General features: G+C 34.9%; 2 protein-coding genes across 8 annotated transcripts in view; one reads left to right on the forward strand and one right to left on the reverse strand.

Moving 5' to 3' along the window:
* Window positions 1-1,199: 1,199 nt before the first annotated feature.
* LOC128999647 (maternal B9.15 protein-like) lies at window positions 1,200-20,759 on the reverse strand. The gene is made up of 4 exons (XM_054426259.1): window positions 20,678-20,759; window positions 19,864-20,406; window positions 11,333-11,570; window positions 1,200-7,447 (listed from the first exon to the last, which is right to left on the reverse strand). Exons 2-4 carry the CDS (start codon window positions 20,172-20,174, stop codon window positions 7,163-7,165), a joined length of 834 nt encoding a protein of 277 aa, XP_054282234.1. The 5' UTR covers window positions 20,175-20,406; window positions 20,678-20,759; the 3' UTR covers window positions 1,200-7,162.
* Window positions 20,760-23,853: 3,094 nt separating this feature from the next.
* The window catches only part of LOC128999290 (zinc finger protein neuro-d4-like), a 50,530-nt gene continuing 50,076 nt past the window's right edge, over window positions 23,854-24,307 (forward strand). For all 7 annotated transcript variants that reach the window (XM_054425697.1, XM_054425699.1, XM_054425704.1 and 4 more), the window contains exon 1: window positions 23,854-24,128. In XM_054425697.1, coding sequence (XP_054281672.1) covers window positions 24,076-24,128 — 53 coding nt within the window. In that variant the 5' untranslated portion in view covers window positions 23,854-24,075. The remainder of the gene's footprint in view (window positions 24,129-24,307) is intronic.

Below are 24,307 nucleotides of genomic sequence, written 5' to 3' on the forward strand. Positions count from 1 at the left end.
GCTAACCCCTACCCCCACTAAGGGCAAAAATTTCAATATTACTAATTATTATTGCAGCCCCTAGTATCTAAGATGGTTGCCACAAACCGACTTCAATTAGGTATCTCAAATGGTTATCTAGTTGAGGAGGGGTGCAAGTTACTTTTCAGCCACCCTGTATATCTGGCAGAAAGTAATTCAGAACTGATTGTCATCTTAACAAATTAAGATTAGGCTTTATGCAGTGTATTGATTTTGGAAGTCACTTATTTTGATTAACATTTTGGAAGAATATTGTGTAAGAATATCAGTGGGTCCTTCCCCAATTATTTTTACATGAAATCTTACCCTTTAACCTCAAGTGAGGATCCAGGTCGGAAATAGTGTTTAGAACCGTCTTATCCAACAAAAATTACGTCCAAAATCGCTAGCCCGCGCAATGAAATTTGTGGGTACTGAGACGAAAATACTAAATTTTTTGGTCTCACAAGCACAGTTTTTCACACTAGAAATGTTAAATAGCACTAAACTAATATTTACAATTATTGTACAGTCCCTTCCTTCCTCCCAACCGTGTTTATTTCAATAACAGTGAATCATGGAACTGCTGATAAAAATATGGTATGGGGAATCCATATTTATTAAAAGGCACATAAACTAAAATAACAAACAATAAAATATATAGTTATGCCATATAAAAAGCAAAAACAAAAAAGAATGTCCAGTCAATAAATTTTGCATGTTTGAATCTACCGGGGACCGGCACTGGTCCGTGGGCGATACATACACAGTATAGGTTTATAGTATTTAGATATAATGCTAGCAACGCAAATGCAATAACTACGGTCCTTAAGGTTGTGCCACACTTACTGCTTTATTTCAGCGGGAACCTCGCCAGCCTGGGCACGTGTTCCGCAGCTGGTCCTTAGTGACCGGCGCCCACGTGGACAATCTTGTATTTAATAGAAGTGTTCTATGCATTTATTCATACCACTCTCTCATTTTAAATTTTTTTAATGATCTTCTAAATAATTTTCTTTTCCACAAACTATTAATTTTAGAGATACCTCTTCACAAAAAATTTGCAGCTCTTTGAGAGTACTGGTACACCCATATTACTAGTTTCTATTATACTTTATACACTATACACTGTTGCGAATGTTAGCAATTAAAACATTTTCTTTGTTCCGTTTTATCAGGAGATGGAATAAAACCACAAGTTATGATGCAAAACTAATAATTATTATTCATCTACTACACCAATATAATAACAGTTAGTCAATTACATAAAGTGTTGGTAAAGACAGAACCAATACAACAGCTATTTGACCACATGTAAGTAATAAAGATAAATAAAAAAGACTGGCTTTATATAAATTACAGCATTTATTGTAATCATTTAATATATTAAAATCTAATAAATTATCTCTCTCCGATCCTAAATTACATTAAAACGATTACATTTTCTATAACATAAAAATTATAAGATTTTTCTATTTGGTAAGAAAGTACAAAAATAGAACTATTTTTGTGTTAAAAATCGTAGTGACATCAATAGCAATCTTAAGTCACACGACACCTAGCTCGGAGTCCGGTGGCCAATAGTATTTAACTGGTAACTTTCTCTCTACTCGATAGGAAAACACATTAAAGTATATTAAATAGAAATTATATCACAGTTTCTCTTCTACAAACATTAGGAAAACATTTGTGCTCGGGCAATCTTAAAGATAAATCTAAGCTAATCTATCACTAAACAATCTGAAGGCAAACTAGCAGGGGAGGACAATAAACTTGAGTCTAAAATCAGCCGACACATCATTGCACTAGTAACTAAAAAAATTAATTTGATCCCAATAGATTTTCCTATAATTCAAAATACAAATAATTCCTCTGCACGTACATTACTATTAGACAAAGCGAGAGAAGAATAACTAAGCCAATCTATTTTACAAGCGTGCCTACAATTATTAAATTTCCTTGTTAAGCAAAAAGGAGAAATTTGATAGCCTACAGACCGATAGCAGATAACCTCAACTATCAACATGTGCTTGAGTTTGTGATGTAAAAAATTAGAATTTCAGTCAGGCACCTTTTGATTACTTCGCACCACAACAATACAATGAAAATCTCCAAATAACAATAGAAATTATAAAATTAAGATGCAAATCAATTAACTATAATATCATAACTAGGAAAATGTATTAAAAACATCAACATTAACCGTAAGATAATACCAAACCAAATAAAGATGACTAACAGAAGAATTTCCACCCATATAAAAAATTAATAAACTCAAAAAATTACTCACGGATGTACCTAGTAAAAAGTGAGAAATAAACAACTCGCCTAAGCCTTTTTGAAGTATCAAAAACAGTTCTAAAAACGTTTGGAGTAAATAAAACCACCACTTATAAACTTGACTCCTCCCGTCCACCACACAAGTGATATCAACCGAGTCGACAACACTGTGCGCCAACGATGACCACCTTCGACAACAACATCGCTCCGCTTGTCCAAGCGGAGAAATATCCATCAACAGCCCTAGATAATCTAAGATTGCCTTCGTCTCATAATATACTAGACTTAATACATTAAATATTACAATAATGCGTATATACAATTTAAAATGAATCTTACCCCATAAAGAAACGTGATAACCATTAACTGTATGACTTGTAAATAAATGATTATACACCTTTGTAAAAGCAAATTAAAAGAGCCATGCATAATAATATGGAATTGCAGTAAGGAAGTGGTCAAGAAAGTGGCAGCATCACCACAACAATCCAAAATTGCGGAAAGTGCATGTGAGATAAATATTTTTATTGTTTCCGCAGAGGTTTGTAGCACATGGGTCTTGTTAGCAAATCTGTCAAATAAAACTTTTACTTATTTTTTATAAGAAACACATATGTTCAAAAAGGAAAAAATAAAACAATTTCTTAAAATATTTAAAAACGAATTAAATTGCCTTAGGTTAAAAATACGAAAATCGACGATAACTACGAAATCAAACTATTTTAACGTGTTCTTGAGACACTACTAAAAATCTATACTACATTTAACGTAGAAAAATGATTTTTTTATGTATAAATAAAAGGTTTTAACTTATAAACAAGTAATCCTTAAGGTCATAATGTAAGTTACCTTTCAGAAATTTAATTACATGGCATTTAGTAAAATTATTTTTATTTTTTTCAAATCAACACATTTCAGATCCTAATTAAAGTGTAAAAAGAGTTATGCCTTTAAATGTTAGTTTTGACCTTTAATTTTGACCTGTATGTGTGTTTTGAGGGGATAGAAACGTAATAACTGTGTATTTTAATCCCTTCCAATGTTATTAGCATAAGTACTAGGTCACACTGCAAAACAGCTGTTTTTTAACTTGTGATAGTGAAAAATAATTGGCTGAAGCATAGCCTCCTCTAATACATAGCTGCGCGTTGGTGTGTGGCAACGCACCAGCATGCCTATCGCCATGGTAATAACAAACTTGTAAACAAAAACATTGTGTATCGCTCCATTATGAATTAATATAACAGCTGTTTCAGTATGCCGGATCTGCAGCATTGCCACTTGTGTCTCACCGCGGCCCTGTATCAGAGGAGGCTATGGCTGGAGTCCAGGAAATCAGATGTAAATTTTTCCTCATTTGTAAACTTTGTCTAAACTGATTTTGATAAAGAAAATACTTTCGATTATAAATGTATTATCATATTGGCATTGAAATAAATTTGTGTTCATTTTCCACCAAAACAGGCCAAATAACTGAATGAATTGTGAACATCAGATTCTGTTTGTTTATGCAGCAAAACAAAAGTGTTTAATTAGGAAACTAGTTAAACAAAATTAGTTGTGAATTAGTTAGCTGAAAGAATGATTCAGTAAGGAAAAAATATAGTTTGTCACACAACCAAAGCCTTTTCTACTCGCTAATTTTCTAGCCTCGGCTACACATAATTTTTCAACGTTACAGTTGAAATTGTCTCGTAAAGAGCATCTTTATGGCCTAGTGACAAATTTTAACTTGGTATTCGATCCTAAATAAAAAAAGTATGTAATTTTCAACTTGAAACAGCAATTACAAAGAAGTATATGTTTTTCAATCCCCTCTAAATTTGTTTTATTCACATTGAACAGCAAAGTCAACTATTATCATTTAAAATGACAAACCTCTGCAGAAAACAAAACTTACATTATGTTATGTCAATAAGCAACACTGTGTCTGCGTTCAACGCTCAGACGAGAAAATAATACTTTGTGACGAGACAAGAAAACTCGTCATACAATATACCAATATATTAAAAACCATCATAATGATGCAATCAAAGTATACGTAATCTTAACATACAATAATATTGTTTATACAATATTTATACCACAAATAATAATATGGTGAAATTTAAAACTTGTAAAAGCTATATTGTATCCAATGTCTATACACTGGATGGATTTGTACAATAGGTTGCGCCTCTGTGAAAATCATTGCCAATTTATCAAAGGTTTAATTCTTTATGTCTACAACATTTTGATCAAAGTAGCATTGCAGAATAAGTAAATTTAATTGGTCTTAAATAAAAAGTGAGCTATTTAAGCCTATTAAAAGGGAGTCACTTCAATTACTCCAGAAAGGGTACACACACTTTAGACTTTACTTTTTTCATGGAAATTTCCTTTTTTTAAATTACTTTTACATACAGTAAGTATAGTCAAATTGGAGATAAATAATTTAATTTAAAATCATAAAATACATCAAGATTTTCTTAAAGAAAAGAACATTGTGTTTTATTATAAGTTTATTTGTGCTGTTTTTGTGACTTGTTTGCTATTGTTAATTGTTGGTTCATTGACCATTGCTGACACATATATTATATACAATGTCAATGGCTAATAAAGAATTCTACCGCAACATGACCGTCAATTCTGCTCAACAGCATAGTTTTGAGTTTAAAGCGTTTGTTTGCTATCAAAAGTTTTCAGCCTGAAATAAAAATATTTACAAACAATCACCATATCAAACTTTTATTAAAACTGTCCTATAAAAATTATAAAGAAAAAAGAGTTTTCAACCAAACGGTAACCTCTAGTCATCTTAAAAATATATTATTTACAAGATGAATATATTTTTTAAATTGGGAAACATAAAAATTCCTGAATTAAGTTATGTTTTATGATATCGACCAAATTTAACAGCAAGAAAACAAACAAAACTCCCAAACTCAACCATCAATTTAGCAGAATATCTCATCGCAACATGACCTTAAACAATTTTTTCTTTTAGATCAATCCATCCAGTTTATAGACATCTTGTATATCTTTTGACCAAACAATTTATTTACAGCAAGAAATCAGTACAACTTATATTTATTTAAAATCCAAGGACACATTTGATTTTTAAATGGACATTATTAACAAATATTTTACTATTTTACACGTTAAAACCTATTTACAATTGGTTCTGAGTCCTAGCAAATAGTTCTTCCAAGAGGCAGTTTACATCTTTGTCCCAACTTAAGGTGATCATATAGCAAAAGCAATTCCACTGATTTAAACTTTTAAAAATGAGATCAAAACTTTTAAGAACTTTTTTATCTTAACAAACTAAAATAAAATATTGCGCAAAAAGTAATATTAAGGGAAACAAAAAATCCAACCCAAGTTGAGGTGTTGATGTAAACCTTAGATAATGAATGTAGAACAGCTAAATTGACTAACATGCCAACATAAACCCAAATCCATAAACAATATCAAACTCAGCAAAATTGAACATTATCCATTAAAAAGTTAAGATAAATCTTACTACCAAAACAACTATAAAAACTATGTGAACATAACAAAATCCAATAATACCATAAATCATACATAACTAAAATTCTTAAAACGACTAAAGAAGCAATTTAGGCTAATTTCCTTTACAACAAATAGGACTCAAATAGAGTTGACTAAATTTAAGACAAAAATTTCAGAAACATCAATTTCATCTGCAGGTAAATGCACATTTATTGTATAATCTAAATCAGGATAACACCATCTTCTATGTTACATTGCATTGCAGAAAAATGGGAATTTCACAAATTCGTAGCTTAAGCCTTGCAACTAGAAACACGAGTACATAGCAATAATAAGCGACGTGGATGGAATGAGTCGTAGGCAAATAGGTTCCATCTGCAATAGTCAAGAAACGCTAACAAAGAACACTACTAGAGATCAAGTCCTGTTTACTGATACAAGTACTAAATCCATCTTAGGTAATTACTTATTTATTAACACAATAATGATATAACATAAAAAATCAGAACAACAATTCTTAAATGAAGAGTAAATAACATTATTTCCTGATTATTTGAGAACGAATGATCAAATTAAATCCTAAACATCAATGCATATGCTATGGAATCCACTAAATACTAGCAACACATTTGTAGGTATGAAATACCTAAACTGATGATTTATGATGATTAAATATAAAATATTGCGTAAGGAATTTTACTAAAGTTTCTTAGGGTACTAACGATGTTATATCTAACTCCAAATGTTCTTCTACCCAGCAAACTTCTTACAGTATCTAGGTAACACTCCAGCCTGTGTGTTTTTATCTAACTTTGAGCAAAACAGTTTTATACATCTGAAATATATTGCGCTGAACATTAAAAACCGATTGTAACTGCAAAAGTAGTAACTGGCATTTTTATCAATCCCGTTAGTAGTAAAACAGGATTCTGAAAGGGAAAATAGGACTTGTATCTAAAAAGAGTATGAGAGAAAAATTATCACAGGTATCATATTAACATTAAGCTTCATCTCGATTCTAGTGGCACTACTCTTGAGGTTATCACACAATTTTGTGCAGTCACGAAATGCCTAAGAAACAACTACTGCCGTAAGTACGAATCCTAAACTACTATGTACAATCAGGGGGGGGGGATGACAAAGAATGGAAAAGCATTGCAGACGACCTTACATGTTATCTCGCTGGCAGTGAGTTAATCCTATTTGCCTACAGCTAAAAATGCTCTTTAAAATCACATTTTTCTGTTTATTAATACGTAAACACTGAAAAGAAAAACATAATGATTTCCACAAATCTAAATAAGAGAGGAGGCAAAACTATCAAAACTCATTCCTGAAGACACGGTGATTTTAAAGAGGTGTACACTTATATGTCGAATAGTAGAGATTAAACCTTGAGCATAGACTTGTTGGGCCAATGGTAGCGAGGGTGGGGTGGCAGCGGGGCTCCCTGACGACGCAACATAGGATGGTACGGCGGGGGGGAAGGAGACATCCAGTGAGGAGAGATGATGTTGTACCATGGAGCGTGGTGGGGGTGTGGAGGGTAACCACCCCGCCTCACACCAGACTTCTGTTTAGGACTGGTCTGCACCCATTTACGGTTGTTATTGTGGTGATGCTGATGATGTTGCTGAGACTGACGTGAGTTGTTGGTCGCCAACGGAGTTGTCTAAAAGAAAACAGAAAAGAACAAACGTTTTAGCAGATTTTAATACAAAATGTGTAACTTAAAATATAAATGAGAATCTCTACAGTTATTCTGGTTGTAGTGAGAAAACATTATTTGACGGATTATTGCATACATTTTCCATCACCGATAACCTTTACCCTGTCATCTGAGCTCTAACTGGCCTAATAGGTTTTGCCTGTTAACAGCACCATTTAATTGAAAGTGATTCTCATCACGCATAACTGCATTTTCTAGTTCCTCAAGCATCACTAGCATTATGAGCAGTTTTCTTGCAGCCTACAATCTCATACTTGTAGCATCTGAGTTATGCACATCTAGTTATCTAGTCTTTTTTCAAAACTGTTCACACTGATTCACAAAGTTTGCTCTAATTCATGAGCAATTCCTGCCAACCGGCTTGGGCTACAAAACAAAGTTTGCCTAACTGTTTCCATATTCCTTTTTTGTATATATACAGGGTGTTTATAAAAAACCTGATCGATTTTAACTTTGTCTCACTCATTCCGTGTTAGAGGTAGAAACCTCTAGTTTTCATTATTTGTTAGGGAAACTCAAAAAATTTTATAATCAGCTGTTTTTATTAGCAGTACCTTCTTACATTGTTGTGTGATAAACAAAAACAAATAAGTAACATTTTACAATGGATCCTCGAGTGAAGACGCAGTGTGTCGAGTGGTTAATAGAAACTAAGTCTCCTCTTGCTGTTCAGCGTAGATTTAGAAGGAGATTTAACGGAAATCCTCCTTCAAAGAACACGTTAAAAGGATGGTATGAGAAGTTCATGACCCGTGGGAGCATACATCACAGAAAAGGCAATGGTCGTCCAAGGATAAGTGAAGAAAATGTTCAAAGAATTCATCAATCATTTCTTAATAATCCGAGACAATCAACTAGATCTACAGCTCGAGAGTTGAATGTTAAGCATTCCACTCTACACAAAGTGTTAAAAAGAGTTTTGCATTTTCGGTCTTATAAGTTACAGATAGTTCAAAAGATTACGCGACAAGACTGGGCCAGACGCAGAGAATTTGCAGTTACAATGCTTGACCGTTTAGAAACTGACAATAACTTCTTAAACCGGATATTTTTTTCTGATGAAGCTACGTTTCATGTATCAGGGAAGGTGAACAGACACAATGTCAGGATATGGGGATCTGAGAATCCTCATTTCACCAGGATCATACTAGGGATAGTGAGAAGGTGAATGTTTGGTACGCCTTATCTTGCAACAGATTGATCGGCCCTTTCTTTTTTGCCGAAATAAATATCAATGGGACCAGTTTCGTGGATATGTTGGAAAACTTTGCCATTCCACAGTTTGAAAATGAGCAGCCGAACATGATGCTACAACTAGATGGCGCTCCACCTCATTGGAGACGGTTTGTTCGTGACTGTCTCGACGAACCTTTCCCAAATCGTTGGATTGGCCGTGACGGACCCATACCTTGGCCACCAAGGTCGCCAGACTAACCCCATGTGATTTTTTTGTTTGGGGGTTTGTAAAAGATCGTGTTTACTCCAACAAAGTCAACAGCCTGGAAGAAATTAAGCAAAAGATCAGAGAAGCATTTGATGAAATTGATGTTCCGATGATGCGGCGAGTTTGGGCAGATCTCGAACAGAGACTTGATTATTAAGAGCTAATAATGGAAAACATGTAGAAATAAGATAGTGTGAATGTGTCATCGTAAACTTAAGAAAATTGTCTTTAATTTAACATTAATTTTAAAAAATTGTGATGAAAAATAAAAGAGCGATGACTGTTTAAAATCGATCAGTTTTTTTATAAACACCCTGTACCGTTGTACTCAAATTAATTATCTACCAGAGGATTGTATTTCAGGAACTCAAAAAATTCGCTGTGGTGCCATGATGGACTTATCATTTTACACATACGCATCATAGGTCAATACTGCTCCATGACTTCTACCCTCCCATACAACAATTACTATCGTGTGTATGCCAGCAAATAAAAAAATCCTGTTCCAGTACTTCTATTTGAAATGTAGGAAGCCGATATTAAAGAGGCTTTATCCAAAACAATTGCGAGATTAAATGGAAAATAAGTAGCATCAAAATATTATTTAGAAAAAAAAGTTAAAACCATAGTAAAAAATTGAAGTAAAAAGTTGTAGATTTATAAATTACAGTAAATAATAAACGGTATCAGCAATATGTCATGCTTAAAGACATACACACACACACACACACACACACAGACGTCACTCCAAAACCACTTTGGTTTTTTTGGTCCAGGGGGACCCAAAACTGATATATCCACTCTAAGCTCAAACTTGAAAATTGAAAAAAAAATTACTGTTGTAGATCTCTTTGGACAGAATAGCCTTTAAAATCCAACCGTTGATATACCGAAACAAAATAGGTTGTCCAAAATAAAATAAGCGCTCCAAAACGACTGTTTTAGAAAAATATCTCAAAGAATAAATATCTTAAGAAGTTGTAATTGAATTCAAATTCACCAAAAAACATTGGGATTTACAGTCAATATATTAAAGTAGCTAAGTTTTATCTGATGGTCAATAACATTAATGTGAAGTCTCTCTCAGCAAAATTATGGGGTCAAGATAAAATGAACACCCATAAGTGACTACAGCTTGTATCAAATTTCCCCGTCACTGTAGGCTTATTTACTGATATAAAGTGATATAAAAATGACATATTTAAAATGAAATAAACATAATTTGTAATTAATTAGAAAATTTAATGATTCTAAATAGCTTATCAGAGACACATTTCTAAAGTGCCCATTTTTATGTTGACAAATAACCATCACCATTACCCTATCACTAGGCCTTGTAGAGATAGATAAAGAACATTTGTGTTGAATATCTTTCACATACTAATGACCACGACTACCGGCTACGACTTAGACAATTTAGTGACACAGCTCGTTTTACCGGTCCATAACCATTGTAACACATTACAAATTAACACATATAACAAATTTTTAACATTACGACCGTGGTAAATATTTTCTAAATTCTATCTACGCCACAATTAGTAAGTCATGAAGTAACACTTTTACACATAACTTTTAATTTTTAATTAAATTTTATCAAGTAAGAGTTTGACAGGAAATTTAAAATAGGGTCCTTAATAAACAATATTTTCAGAACATGTAGGCTAAGTGATTGGCACATATCTTGTGGCATTTCATTGTAAATTTTGTTGCCGCCCATACTTTTCTCCATAGAATTATAGGCTGTAGCGCCTACAGCCTACTCACTTAACCCCTTAACCGCGGCATAAGTTGACGTGCCACGGTTTCGCTATTATATTATTTTGCTAAGACCGGGAAAGATGTCCACGATTTCTAAACGACTGCAGGAAATAATGTACAATATTTTATGAACTAGTTTAGGGATGACAAGTACGTAATATATTTATCAATGCTCTCCTAAGCAACTCAATTTGGGCCAATACTCAAAAGTCAACCAGGCAAAAAAAAATCTGGCCCGCAGAACTCTAATGCAAGTGGCTAAAAATGAAAGCCAAGTCTGCAGCTACTAGGTAAAAACTACTTTTATATTGATAATTAAAATTATGATTGAGGTTTAAGTTTAGCAAAAATACAACAAATAAATACAAAATACACCTTACCCAATTTAGTAGCCCTGTAGCCCTGTTAAGTAGCCTATTTATAATGTGCATTATAAGAAAACAAGAACAATACTATGGTAGTCTAATTAACTTAGACCAACCAGGAAATCTTTAAATATTTCGCAAGCAGACGTGAATCTCTGCAGAAAATTCGTTGGATATTTTAACTTGGGTCCGTTTTAGAACGTCCCCAATCAAACACCATCATTAAAATAAAATTAGTGGTAATTTAGTGGAACCCACCTGTGGCTTGGTGTCTTTGACAGGAGTCTCGGCTGTGACAGTCTCCACAGTCTTCTTCTCCTCCTTGTCCTCTACTTTGGGCTCTGTCGGCACCGGTGACTCCGGTTTCTCACTTGGTGTCACAATGTCTTTTATATCTCCGTCCAACAACTCCTTGATCTCTTCACTCACCTCAATCAGGTTCTCTTTGTCATTAAATGACGCCAATGTACAGTACGAACCTTTGTTCTCGCCAAACCTGAAAGTTAAGTGGATCTTACAAACTTTAATTAGAAAAACTTACTACAAGTTGAATGATATACAGTAGACTCCCTCTTATCCGGACTCCTCGGGACCGAGGCCAGTCCGGATAACAGGTTTTCCGATTAAACCGACGTCCAAAAACTCGTTGAAACGGACTGTTTACTGTAATATTTGACTTAAATTTAATTTAGGAGAGCATTGTATTAAGACACGTGATCACTGGTCTTAAATCTTTCCCACGAGAACATACGTTTCAGTACTGCCCACTTCCTGCCGATCTAGTCCGGTTAAACCAATGTGCTGATGAAAATTGTCCGGTTAAAGAGATGTCATTTCCGCCGAGTGTAGTCCGGATAAACCGATGTCTGGTTAAAAGGTGTCCAGATAAGAGGGAGTCTACTGTAAACTTGTACAAACAAAAATAATTCATGCTTCTTTTATTTGGATCAAACATTCTTTTATTTGAGCATGTAACAGTTAAAATGTATTCTACCAGTATACTTCTATGCGATTATTTAAAAATGCAATGGTGTCCGCCTATGTGGGTGTTACTCAATCAGGTAAAAACTACTGAACTGATTGGGCTTAATTCGATAAAAATAAAAATATACCTATAACTACTATACGACAAATCCGTTTAGGACTATTCCGTTTTGGGCTTTCAAAGTTCTGAGGTGAGGATTATAAAAGTAAATATTGATTCGTCTGCACGGCTGCAATTAGAAAACTCACAATGTTCACATTTGCTATGGCATCTCAACAATATAAACAAGCAGAACTGTCAAACTTGTTCATTTTTTAATGCTACACAGCTGACTTAAACAAATAAAATGTAATATTCAGCAAAACCATGTGGCAGGTTTATAATTTTGAGATGATGGGCATTAATTAAGGAAATAAGCCTAAGCAAGATTCTATAGCCATTGTCTGAATTAATCTAGGCTCTGTCCCTGGGTTTTCTAAATTAACACTACGCCAATTATATTTTGATAGATACTGTATTTGTATAAATAGTAGAAAAATTATTGGATTTATATGATATAAATATTTTTGCCAACTCCGTACCCCCGGATCAGGACGCCCTGCTAGTGTAGGCCTACTGATAAATTACATTTTGGCACTGAGATGCAAACTTACGATATTGACATCCTTGCCTTAGTTTTACAGTCCGACACGATACTGACTTAGGCCTACCAATTTAATTGTAATAACTGAAAATATTATCAGAGTACAGCAAAGAGAAGGGGCAATCACATTGAACAATTGGCATTTACATGTGTCAAGAAAAAAAAACAATTGAAGGCAACTTCAGGTTACCTATACAAAGGTTTAACTGCCTAGTAATATTGAACTAAGTGGGAAAATATTTTTGTTAGAAACTTTAGCCTAGTTAAAAATGTCTAACTGCTTCTGTAACTATACAAGCAATATCCCTTGCACAGGTTGATGATTAATTGATTTAGTTGGAGCACTAAAGTTAATTGTCACTCATATATTGATCGTGTAATGTTAATATTATTTAACCAACTTTTCAAGCGTTATCTGACCTCAGCCTTTGAACCAAGTACAAGAGATAACATCTTTTCATAGCGGTAAACATACTAAATTTAGGCTTATAAACAAAATTAATCTTCAAAAGAAGACAATATTTTGTAACTAAATACCCTTGCAGGAGGTAGTATTTTTTATGTGTTTGAAAGGCAATGTAAATTCTTTAGGCCTTCATGTAACGATTTCAGGATGGAAACTCCTAGTTTTAATTTTGAAAATATATCAACCTTTGCTGTAGACCTAACTATAAGTTAACTATTTAAAATTTTCCCCTGTAGGGGAAAATGTTTAAAGACCGTACACAGTCGGGTGCAAGATGACCTAAAGTAAATTTTAATAACAGTAATTAGTCAATAGTCTTAGAAAAAAATACTTGACTTAGAATTGAAGGATGAGTTGAATTGGCAAAATATCATTAGTATAGGCCTTACTATTGGGGAGTTACACCAAGTTACCGTACAAATTTGCAGTGCATCATGCTCTAGTAGGCCTAATGCAGGCCTGGTGTTGAGTTTTGGGGTGGCTATTCAGAGTATTTGAACATTATGCCTTAATGCAAACCAAGAACTTCTTGTAACGTTATTTTAAGAAACTTAATATTTAGACTTTGTCTCCATTATATATTTATATGTGTTAAAGTTTTGTTCAAATTGCAGTTTTAATAACCTAATAGAAGACCCATTTTCATAATTACAATACGAGAAATAGAAATATCAATTAAGTTCTTTAGAAAATTCACCACACATTATTTTGGAAAAATACCATGTACAGTAAATTACTAATTAGAATAAAAGACACTGACTGTTACTCCGGTTGTCACACTATCCCGTTTAGCGAGATGCGGCTGAGCAGTATGTGACATTGCCCTGTCACACTTGTCCTATTCTATTTGTCTGTGCTCTTTGAAGTTGTTTGTTGCAATGGAAACCTTTTCTTAGGCGTAATTGCGTACACCATTTTCATTCGAAAATAATAGAGATGAAGAGTTTTTATAAAAGTTTAGGGCAATATTCTTGCAAGTTTTTAAATTATTATAAAATGTCCATCACATCTTTTAATGAGCTGCTGCAGATTTTGAGGGCACATTTAACGAAGAATTCCAAGACCAACATTTCTCTCGTTCATTCCTATCAGAGTACTCTTGACAGGTGTTTATCGCAAAGTGCAGGTTGATCGTGGACACATTCAATAAACTTGTCCAGTCAAAAATGATAAACACGCGGCACAACAGGATAGTGTGGCTGCTCTCATTTAACTGAATGTATTTTGACTTTAATCCTGTCTACCGGTCCCGCTGCGCCGCAGTACCATGCGGAGGATCCCGTCGAAGTACAAATGCAACGATGTGACCGCTCCCATTAAAACCCATGAGTTCGAATCATCCCGCCAAACAGGTCCCGTTTGACCGGACCAGCGAAACGGGATCGTGTGGCGCCGGCCTTACAATAATTAAAAAAATAATCCAATCTCTGGTACTGGCTAAGGTGTACTATCATATTAATGACTCTCTCCCTCTCTCCGACACATTTACTTAGGATAGCTTATTCTGGCAAGCGATTACAAACTTTCTTATTCTTATTCTTACAGTAGGTTATTGACAATCTAATTGTACATTAGTTATTGACTTGTCATCTATTCAACCAACTAACTAACTTATTCTGGAACCAAATGAAATGACTTGTGATTAATATAGAGCTTGGAGTTTTATTACTGTAGGTGGCATGGACATAGACCCGGGAGCGGTTTTATTTTTCAAAAACGCTAGGCTACTTTCTTATTTAGGCCTATATATAGCCTAGAGGCTATATGGAATGTGTACCGGTACCCTATTACTTCCTTAGGTCAAAACAATAAAAAATAAAATCATGTAAACATGGGTGGTTTTCTTGAAAAGTCAATTTTACAAATATTTCTTTAGGCCTAACTTTTAAACCCCTTAAGCGATCGACTTCAAGCTTAGTACATAAACTTAAGTGGGCCAGATAGGACTAATAAAGACAAATTATCACATTCTAAATCATACCAATTCAAAATGGCAACCATTTAATTTTTTATATCATTCAATACATCAAAAACTAGTGTTTCATAAAAAAAAAATAGAAACTAATATTTTACAAACTTTTATGACTAGTCAAACTATAGGCCTAATTGAATTGTTTCAAACGGATTAATGTAGGCTATAACTAAGTTTAGGATATTTTTCATTTCCTGAGATTGTGCATCGTCCAGACCAGCCAGACCGAGTCCAGACGCTGCATCTCAACAACAACACACAAATCATGATACTCCAATTTAAATTAGACCTACAATAAGTTATCTTAGTTGTTTATGGATAGAATAGAATATAATTTTATTGTTACGATAAATACACATTTCCAGTGTTCCAGTACATCTGGGAAAACAGACGTGACATTGTCATTAGGCCTATTCACAAAATCAGTCCCGGGTGAATTTGATTGTAGTAGAGCAATATAAAGGAAATTCATGTTTTACAAATAACTTTGGCTTTTATTAGGTAGGCCTATTTAAGTTTCGGTGGAATTTAAATTTGGTCTATTTTGATGGAAATTTTAACCTAGCAATCTTGGCCAACAACACATAATTTATTTTACAGTTGATGGTAAAAATAACTCGTTTATCCTACTAGAGAGGTGAAACACGTTAAAATCAACCGTTCCTCTTGAGTTTTGATACAAGTTCAGCTAACAAACATATGATTTTTTTTAATATAATATTTCCAGTTCTTTCATCGGTAACTGGTTGCCCAAAAGGTTTTCTAATTTTTTTTTTTTTTTTTTTTTTTTTTTTTTTTTAATTCATTGTTAAGCCCCTGAGCTGTGGATATTATTGTAAGAATATATTACTTACGTCAATCAGCTCATTGAGTCATGAGTTTCACCTCAGTGAAATAGTTTTCTAAATCTTACGTTTCTTCTTGATCATGAGCTTTGTTCAGAACGTTAAAGCCTCTTTCACCGTATGGGAAAAGAAGATAATAGGCCTATGAAATTATTGAGTCTGTCGTCTAGTGGAGGGAGTTAATATTACTGATAACTGGTTCCATATCCTTAAATAAAGATCTTCAGATCATATTTCGAACTTATCAGTAAATTGCCATTCTTGATTGTAAACAATAGGCCTACCTAAAATTGCATCACTGGTTGGGGGGCAGATTAATTTTTTGTACAGTAGGCCTAATTTGATAACACCCCCGACGAAGCAAACCTGCAGACTAAGCGAATTTCCATTTGTTTGAATTGATTTTCAATTAGGCTTAATGTACTTAAATAACATTAGGTTTAACGAGTTTAGGTTTGCTGTACAAGGAAACTAATAAAGTGTGGTTTTTTAGTAGAATATTAATACAGTAGCTTAGTATAAAATAAATACATTTTCCAAGTTTGATCAAAATATACCGGTATTTATAAACAAGGAAACTACCGGTACAACATATTACAATATTCTCCATAAGAATAACATGGGAATTTTAAACTCGTTATATAGCCTACATTTTGTAGAGAATTTATTTCCCTACATAGAAACTTATAATACATGTACCGTACTATCAATATTTATTGCGTCATCATGTGAAATATAATCGAACCACTTACCAGGGAATCAGGTTTTTGAGGTTACACCAACATCATACACTGTTAGGCCTGACCCTTTATCACCATCCCTGCACTGAACACTAATATTGTGTGACTTGGAATGGTAACTCTTCCAATCCTCTGATGGTGAACAATGGAGTCCCGCAAGGGTCTATTATGGGTCCCTTCCTTTTTGTAATCTCAATCAATGACTTGTATCACAGTGTTGCAGGCAATGTCCTGCTATATGCAGATGATACAACTCTCTTTTCTAGTCACTCAGATTTTTCTGTATCTAAAGTTGCTGTGCAGGAATTATTAGATGTAGCTTCTATCTGGTTTCGCAACAATAAATTATGCCTGAACCAAGCCAAAACTCAAAACATCACTTTCAGTCTTTCTAGGGAACTGAGGGAAGAAAACACTGTAAAGCTGCTGGGCTTCACCCTTGACCCTCAGCTTGATTGGAACGATCATATTGAAATCCTGTGTGGTAAGCTAAGTCGTGTAATCCATTTGCTCAGACGGTTGAAGGCTGACATGCCATTTGAATTTGTTCGACTTGCGTACTTTGCTTTTTTCCATGCTCACATTCTGTATGGCACTAGGCTCTGGGGTCACTCCCCTGGAGTGCAAAAAGTACTCAAACTACAGAAGAAAGCTGTCAGGGTCTTGTGTGGAGTCCATCAGCTTGAGCATTGTAAACCTCTGTTTGTTCAGCATGGTATAATGCCTGTACACAATGTATTTATTTACCAATGCCTGTTAGAGATTAAGAACAATGAATCAGCTTTTCCATTGGTTAATAATGTTCATCATTATAGCACTAGGAACAATGAAAATATTTTTAGAGATAGAGTTAGACTAGATTTAACTCTCAACTGCTTTCCTGTTGCAGGAATAAGGTTCTACAATGCCTTACCCATAACTGTAAGACAACTCTTACCGAACAAGTTTGCGACCACACTAAAAGCTTGGATGCTTGCCAATCCATTCTATTCCATTAAAGAGTTTTGGAATGCACAGCTTGTTACTATTGGGTTGAACCATAGATAAATCATACTCCCTTAGTAGATTTGTCATCCTTATGGAACAGCTGAAGCTAATTTTATTGTTTGTTATGTACGTCCAACTGTAGAGGTTATGTTTTGTTTACAATTTTTTTCTTGTTATTTCAGTCATTTAAAACATAATTTAACTAAATAAAACGATTTAATCATAAACAATAACTGGTCTTCTAGTTATATAACCAAATAGTAAAGCACAAATCATGAAAATAACCCTAAAATAATAGAAACAAAATGTTGTCTTCCCCAGCGATCAGTGTGGACGTACATGAACTAGACACAAAAAACAAGCTTCAAAATTTACAATGGGATGAGGAGTCTACTTGTGTTGCTTAGTCTATGGTTGAACCCACAGTAGTCCAGTAGAGGTATTACAAAAATGTAAATTTATTTATTTTTCTCTGCCTTGCGTGGCTTGCAGCATGTGGTTTTCATTTTATTTGTATTTTTAGTTGCATGCATTGCTTTGCATGTTTTTGAGATCCTGCATGTGTTTTTTTTCAGCTTTTAATTTAATTTTGTCAGTCAAGAATGCTAGAAGAAGCTTGGCATGTTATTTATTATTTATTGTATTGTTGACGTAGCCTATTGTCCTGTATATGAACTGAATGGCCAAATAAATCATTTGAATCATTTGAATTTTGAATCATTTGTCATCGAAAGCGTCGTAATGATCCACTCCCGATATTTCACTCAACCTTTCAGAAGTATTAACTAATTGCATTATCTTGAAGAGAACACGAAGTTCCGACACGATTATTCATTGTTTTCAAACAAACTATCAACATAAGAAGCCTAATTGCACAACATGTAACAAAACATCAGCTGAGTTCTAACTTCTAAACATCGCAGCAGTGATGCATGTCAAGCTAGCGCAAAACAAAATATACCACGAGAATCAGCGTTTTTCCCTGAATAGAATGGTGCCAAACACAGCATATTATTCTTCCTCCTGCAGTCATAGTTAGCGCGGCAAATTTAAACCGCACGTGGACGCATATAAACACGCCCGTGGGTTCCCAACGGGGCTACTGCACGGACGTGTATGCGCGCCCGTGGGATTCAAGAGGTTAAAAATGTCTAGAGAGTCATTGGAAAATTTTGAGTTTTGAGGGTCAAAAACGAGAAAAACAATTTTTACCAGATAAAACTGGGTCCCTAAAACCCCATTCAGATGGTCCGATAATGCTGGTCCACAAACTCATTCAAGTTTATCCCGCCTTACATCTTTGAACCAAATTCCATCAAAATTGAACAAAAGTTATCGCGTTAACTGACACACACACATATAAGTTACGTATAAATTTGAACGAGTGGTGTTTTTGGCCTCTGGGGACATCAAAATGAAAAAGTAAATCGATCCCGGGCCCCGGACCTATGTCTTACCGTGCCACCTCCGGCATAATAGCTACTTCCCCATAGGGAAATTCGCTAAAAATAGGCTAAGTGTTTGTCTTAAGTCCAGAAAGCAGTTTAGGCCTAACATTCTTATTTGAAGAGGGTATACTCCCACACTGTGCACATTGTTCATACTATATGTGCGGCCCCCTCAGCGTCAGTTCTTCCGCTCCCGCACAGTCAATTAACTTCATTTTAATTGTTTCCAACATCAGAGAAACGAGCACTAAGTTATCTGTTGTAAACTTACAAACAATTTGTTAGAAACAAGTGTTAAAGTTAGCAACAAAAAGTTGTTCCCAACTCCGTTATAAAAGTTGTACAAAGAAAACCATCTTTAAGTAGGCCTTAAAAGTAAGTTCTAACACATAGCCTACTGAAGGTTATTTTATATTTTTATTTTTTGAGTACCGGTACCTATTTCTACGCCAGAGGCATTTTTAAGATATAAAAAGGGAATGGTCCAAACCCTGGTCTTGTTAAACGTCGACATTTTTGTTAAATAACATGCCATCATTAATTCATAGCGTAAGTTAAAGAATGGCATCTGGGTCCCTGGAAACGATCTCACTTGAAATCAAACCAGCTTCCTTCAGATTGATGGCGAGCACTAAGCTTAAACCACTCAGCTACCCAGGAAATCAATTAACTTAACTTAGTCTAGGCTACAAGTTGGACTCACCTGCAACAAACTTCATTTGGATCAACCCATATGGTGAGTTCAACCGGTAGCTTCATGTCTTCATACTTTATCCCACAAGCCCTAGCAGCCTTCTCCAAAGATACGTCATGCCTAGAATGTTCATTGACTCGAATACAACGATAACCTTGCCCTTTTTGAGGCAAGTCAGGGAACCAATGATTTTCAAAGCGTTCTATTAAGAGTTCTGAAAGACGTGCCTTAAACTCTTCCAACTGCCTCGGGTTAAAGTTTTCGCCTTTCTCTAACAATCGAGCTAAAAATATGACTGCTGCTGATATTTCTTCGCGCATGGTTGAGATTTGCAATACTTTCACAATTCAACTTAAGATAAAAAGACCTGTGCAACTTTTTACACATAAGTGTAGGAACGGACAGAAGCTCTTAAGCCCAGTACCTAGGCTTTTGAGGGGAAAATAGACCAAACTGTTTAGGTAAACAATTGAACTTTCACCAGATTGAAACGGAAGAGTGTATATTATCGGAGCTACTTCAGCTTACAATGTTTTCTTTTATAAACGCAACCTGAAACAAATGAATATTAAATTAGTAAGAATGGCAAAATCTAGCTTTTTATTATCTTAATAGCCACGTACACAAAGAATTAGAAGTTCTATTTGTACCAACGATCTATCTACGTAACCTAGGCCGACCCAAAATTGGAACAAAGACAAAACAACTTCCTTAAAGTGAAATTTTCGGGAAAGTAAACAAAATCTAGGACTTAAATAATATTAATATGCATTGAGTATCCTCAATAAACAATAACTATAACTAAAATTCAATATTATCTTACCAATACTTAGAAAATAAACTAAATATCACTGAAATAATGAACTTGCAAACTGCAACGTGAAAAGTGAAAAACAGGTGACGACATACATAAAAGAAACAACGAGAAGAAGAGGAGACGTGAGAACGGATGAAGGAGAAGGTAATTATTCTGACCAAAGACCTCCGAGTTTCAAAAGTTATTAAGGTAATCATTGATTTCATACTATAAATGCATACGCATAAGTTACTATTGTGTTAGACAGTTAAATATATAGATGTACAATTTCCCTCTTGTTTTATTACTTGATACTTACTTACTTGATACTTTTCATCTTTATATTTGACCGTGACTACGGATAGATAGCGTCAAATTTGAGATTACGGATAGATACCGTCAAATTTGATAATACTTTATACGAACTTTTATACTTACAAAAAGATTATACCTTGTCTTTCATGTCCTTGAAGTCATTCACAAAGTTTAGTCGAAAAGATTTCAATTGCAAAATGTGGTCCTTAAGCTTGTTATCACAATCTGTAAAAAACTACTTTATGTACTCTTCCACCTCTGTTCTTTCGTTGAAATTTTCAGTTGAAATTTCAACACACTTCGCATGGGGCTATTAAGTACAAATCCATCGCATAACAAAAGGATTAATTCTCCTAATCTAAACACAATTTATCGTACAACGGGTACGTCAACACGACTTTACCGTCCGATCGCCATCGCCACAGCCTTTCGTAAGTATACAAGTAAATATACTATTTTAACTGTAATACAAGTTTTCCATGTTTATAGTTCAGAGTCAAACGAATAATAAAAAAAAATATGTTAAGGATGTAACATAGAGTACAGGGGCCAAGGTTTTTAGGATATTTTTAGAGGATAGCAGGCTTACCTGAATGGGAAAGAGTCCAAACTGGCACAAGAAACACATCACTTTACACAACACTAGGTAGTTGTGACACACACAACAACAAAAAATATAATATTTCCTTGCCACTGGCAGCATTTTCAACTATAGAAGAGCGAGTATTCTTAGGTCAAAAATGGTGGCCACTCACTAGTGAGTTGTTGTAACTGTTGAAACTTGATTGGCCATTAACATTAGAAGCAGCGCAACCAGTTTGGCGCTATTACGAGAACACTGCCAAATCACAAACAGGCCAAATTTCATATCAAATTAGCTGATCTGTGTATTTGATTCGGACTACAATTAAAAATGTAAAAATCAGTTCGCCAATATTTATGAATTTTTAATTTTATTCGGACTGTTTATTTGATATGGTTGTTGCCGGCCCCAAAACATCTTCTAGATGCAGATTTTACAACAAAATGACTCATAGATTACGGGTTTTCCAGTAGCGCTCGGTAAATTAAGCAACAACTACGTTATGTCGGCAACGGTACATCATAGAACCGAGATTAACATGGTTTTTTTATTCAAGACGAAATAATGAGCCGTCATTCACTTTATCGGTCTAATGTATCAATTGATTGCAAATTATAGTGTGACACAGATTATCACGGAATGCCGGCAGTCCAGGGTGGACGCCACTAATAGGCTATGGCTATGGGTGTGTCAACAGGGGTTTAGGACGGCCCTTTCTACTATATGGGGTGTCTCTCTACTCTACGTTTTGAGCGAACTGTGCTAAGTGCCCTACTCACATTGCCGTGACATACCTAGTCAGTCATAGTTTTAAAACATCGATATATCTTTTAAAATAATATGACCTAAACTACTGAATTCAGAAAGCAGTTTATTTTATTACCAGTTATTGATGTTCATACGGATGCTTGGACCTAGGCTTGGTTTTGCCTACCACACTACCCCGGTTGACGATGTGGAGAAGTCCTTCGACCATCTACCTCTATCACTCCGACGTCATCATGCCGACATAATTCTGATCTACAAGCTGGTAAAAACGGGTTCATCGATTGTCGACTTCTTCTGTGAGAAGCCCCTCCCGTTCAAGAAGTAGGTCTCCTTGCTCACTTGAGAAACCACACCCCAGCATACTTGCAAATTTTGTTGTCTTTGTAACTTGCAGTGTTAATTTATTATTATTACTCTTTTAGTTTATTTACTTTGTTATTACTTTTCTAGTTAACTATTGTAAATGCCATCTCTAACATATTGTAAACATATATATTGTAAAATGGTGTAGTGCGTTGGGAAATAATAAATAAATAGAAGTAGATTAAATCTCCCCAAGCTGTAGACTTTTTCTAATACTTTTTTGAATCTCTCATTTCTTTCTATGATCAAAGGGTTTTCATGTTAGCGTTTCGTTGGGTTTGGAATGTCTTCTTGTCTTCTTCGATCCTTTCTTTCCACTGTACTACGTTACGTTCTCTCCAATCAGGCCAATCTGGAGGAGTGTCAAACTCGAACAGTTCCGGAACAAGAACCGTTCCACCCGTTCCTTTCGGGTCTCGGAAACGGTTCTTTGGCTCCCGTTCCGGATGTCGTTCTGCTATTTCTCGTACATTACTTTATGTAGGTTTTTTGTAGACTCGTGTCTTAGGTCATCCAATTGACCGGAGCGAACAAAGATTTACGAAAAAAATTACCACAGATAGGCTACAATGTTTAAAAAAAAATATCATCTATTCATGACAGCAAAATAATTCCACTTTAAATTATCATTTCGATACTTAATCATATGAGTGTCTAATATATTTTAAACCCTGCTGCAGCCTGGATGTAAAGGCAACCGTGTCTGAGTATGGTCACATAATTCTGTGGTAGGCCTGGCCCTGGTAACTCTGTCTATCAAAAATTGATCATCAGCAAGCCCTCTATCGATTTCTGTAGACATCACCAATGATAATATGACTATAAGCTTTGACTAAGCCAACCGGTCCAACTCGACCATTAAACTTTACAATGGCCTTGGCCCCGGGACCGGACTGGGCACAGAAAACCTTCCACCATGGGGCAAAGCCGTCGGGTCGGATGGTCTTGGTGCGTTCCCTTCCGTAACGTTTATCAGAACAGAACTCAGAACAGAACCAGAACTGCTAAGGTATAAAGACCGTAAAGTGGTGCAGGGTGCGAGACCGGAAACGGAACGACAAGACGGTTCCACAGTGGTTCCAGTTATTTTTAATTTTATCATTTCTGCTATTTCCAGTTCTAGAGAAAAGAAAAATAAAACGAACTTACAATTTACAATTTTACAAACTTCAAATATGGCGTCTCTTCTCGAACGGGATGTCGTCTATACAATATTTACATTTATTTCAAGTTAATAAGCTTATACTCTTTACAAATTCTTTATCTTTTTCATTTCTAACCGGCGCACGTTTTAGTAAGTCAATCAGAGCCATCTCGTCGAAGCTCTGATAGTTTTGTTTCGAACAACTACTGTACAACGAAAGTTTTTCTCGAGCTTCATTTTTCTTTGTCAACCATGGCGACAGAAATCCAAATCGTCAACCCAGGAGTTTTGAGCAGAATTGAAAGGTAATTTTTTATAGTTATATTTGTTTTTGTGTCAGGTTTCTACTTATTGCTTCAACCAAATCTTATCTTTTACTTTGCCTAGGGCCTAAACCCCTTTCATGTTTTTGGTCTTAGTGCCATAGGCCTAGGCCTAATAGCCTAGTCTTAATAGAGGGCTCTAAGTTAGTTGTGCTAGGCCT

The sequence above is a fragment of the Macrosteles quadrilineatus genome, unplaced genomic scaffold (assembly GCF_028750875.1).
Source record: "Macrosteles quadrilineatus isolate MER2022 unplaced genomic scaffold, UCM_ALF_1.0 Scaffold_8__2_contigs__length_117827958, whole genome shotgun sequence".
NCBI classification, from domain to species: domain Eukaryota; kingdom Metazoa; phylum Arthropoda; class Insecta; order Hemiptera; family Cicadellidae; genus Macrosteles; species Macrosteles quadrilineatus.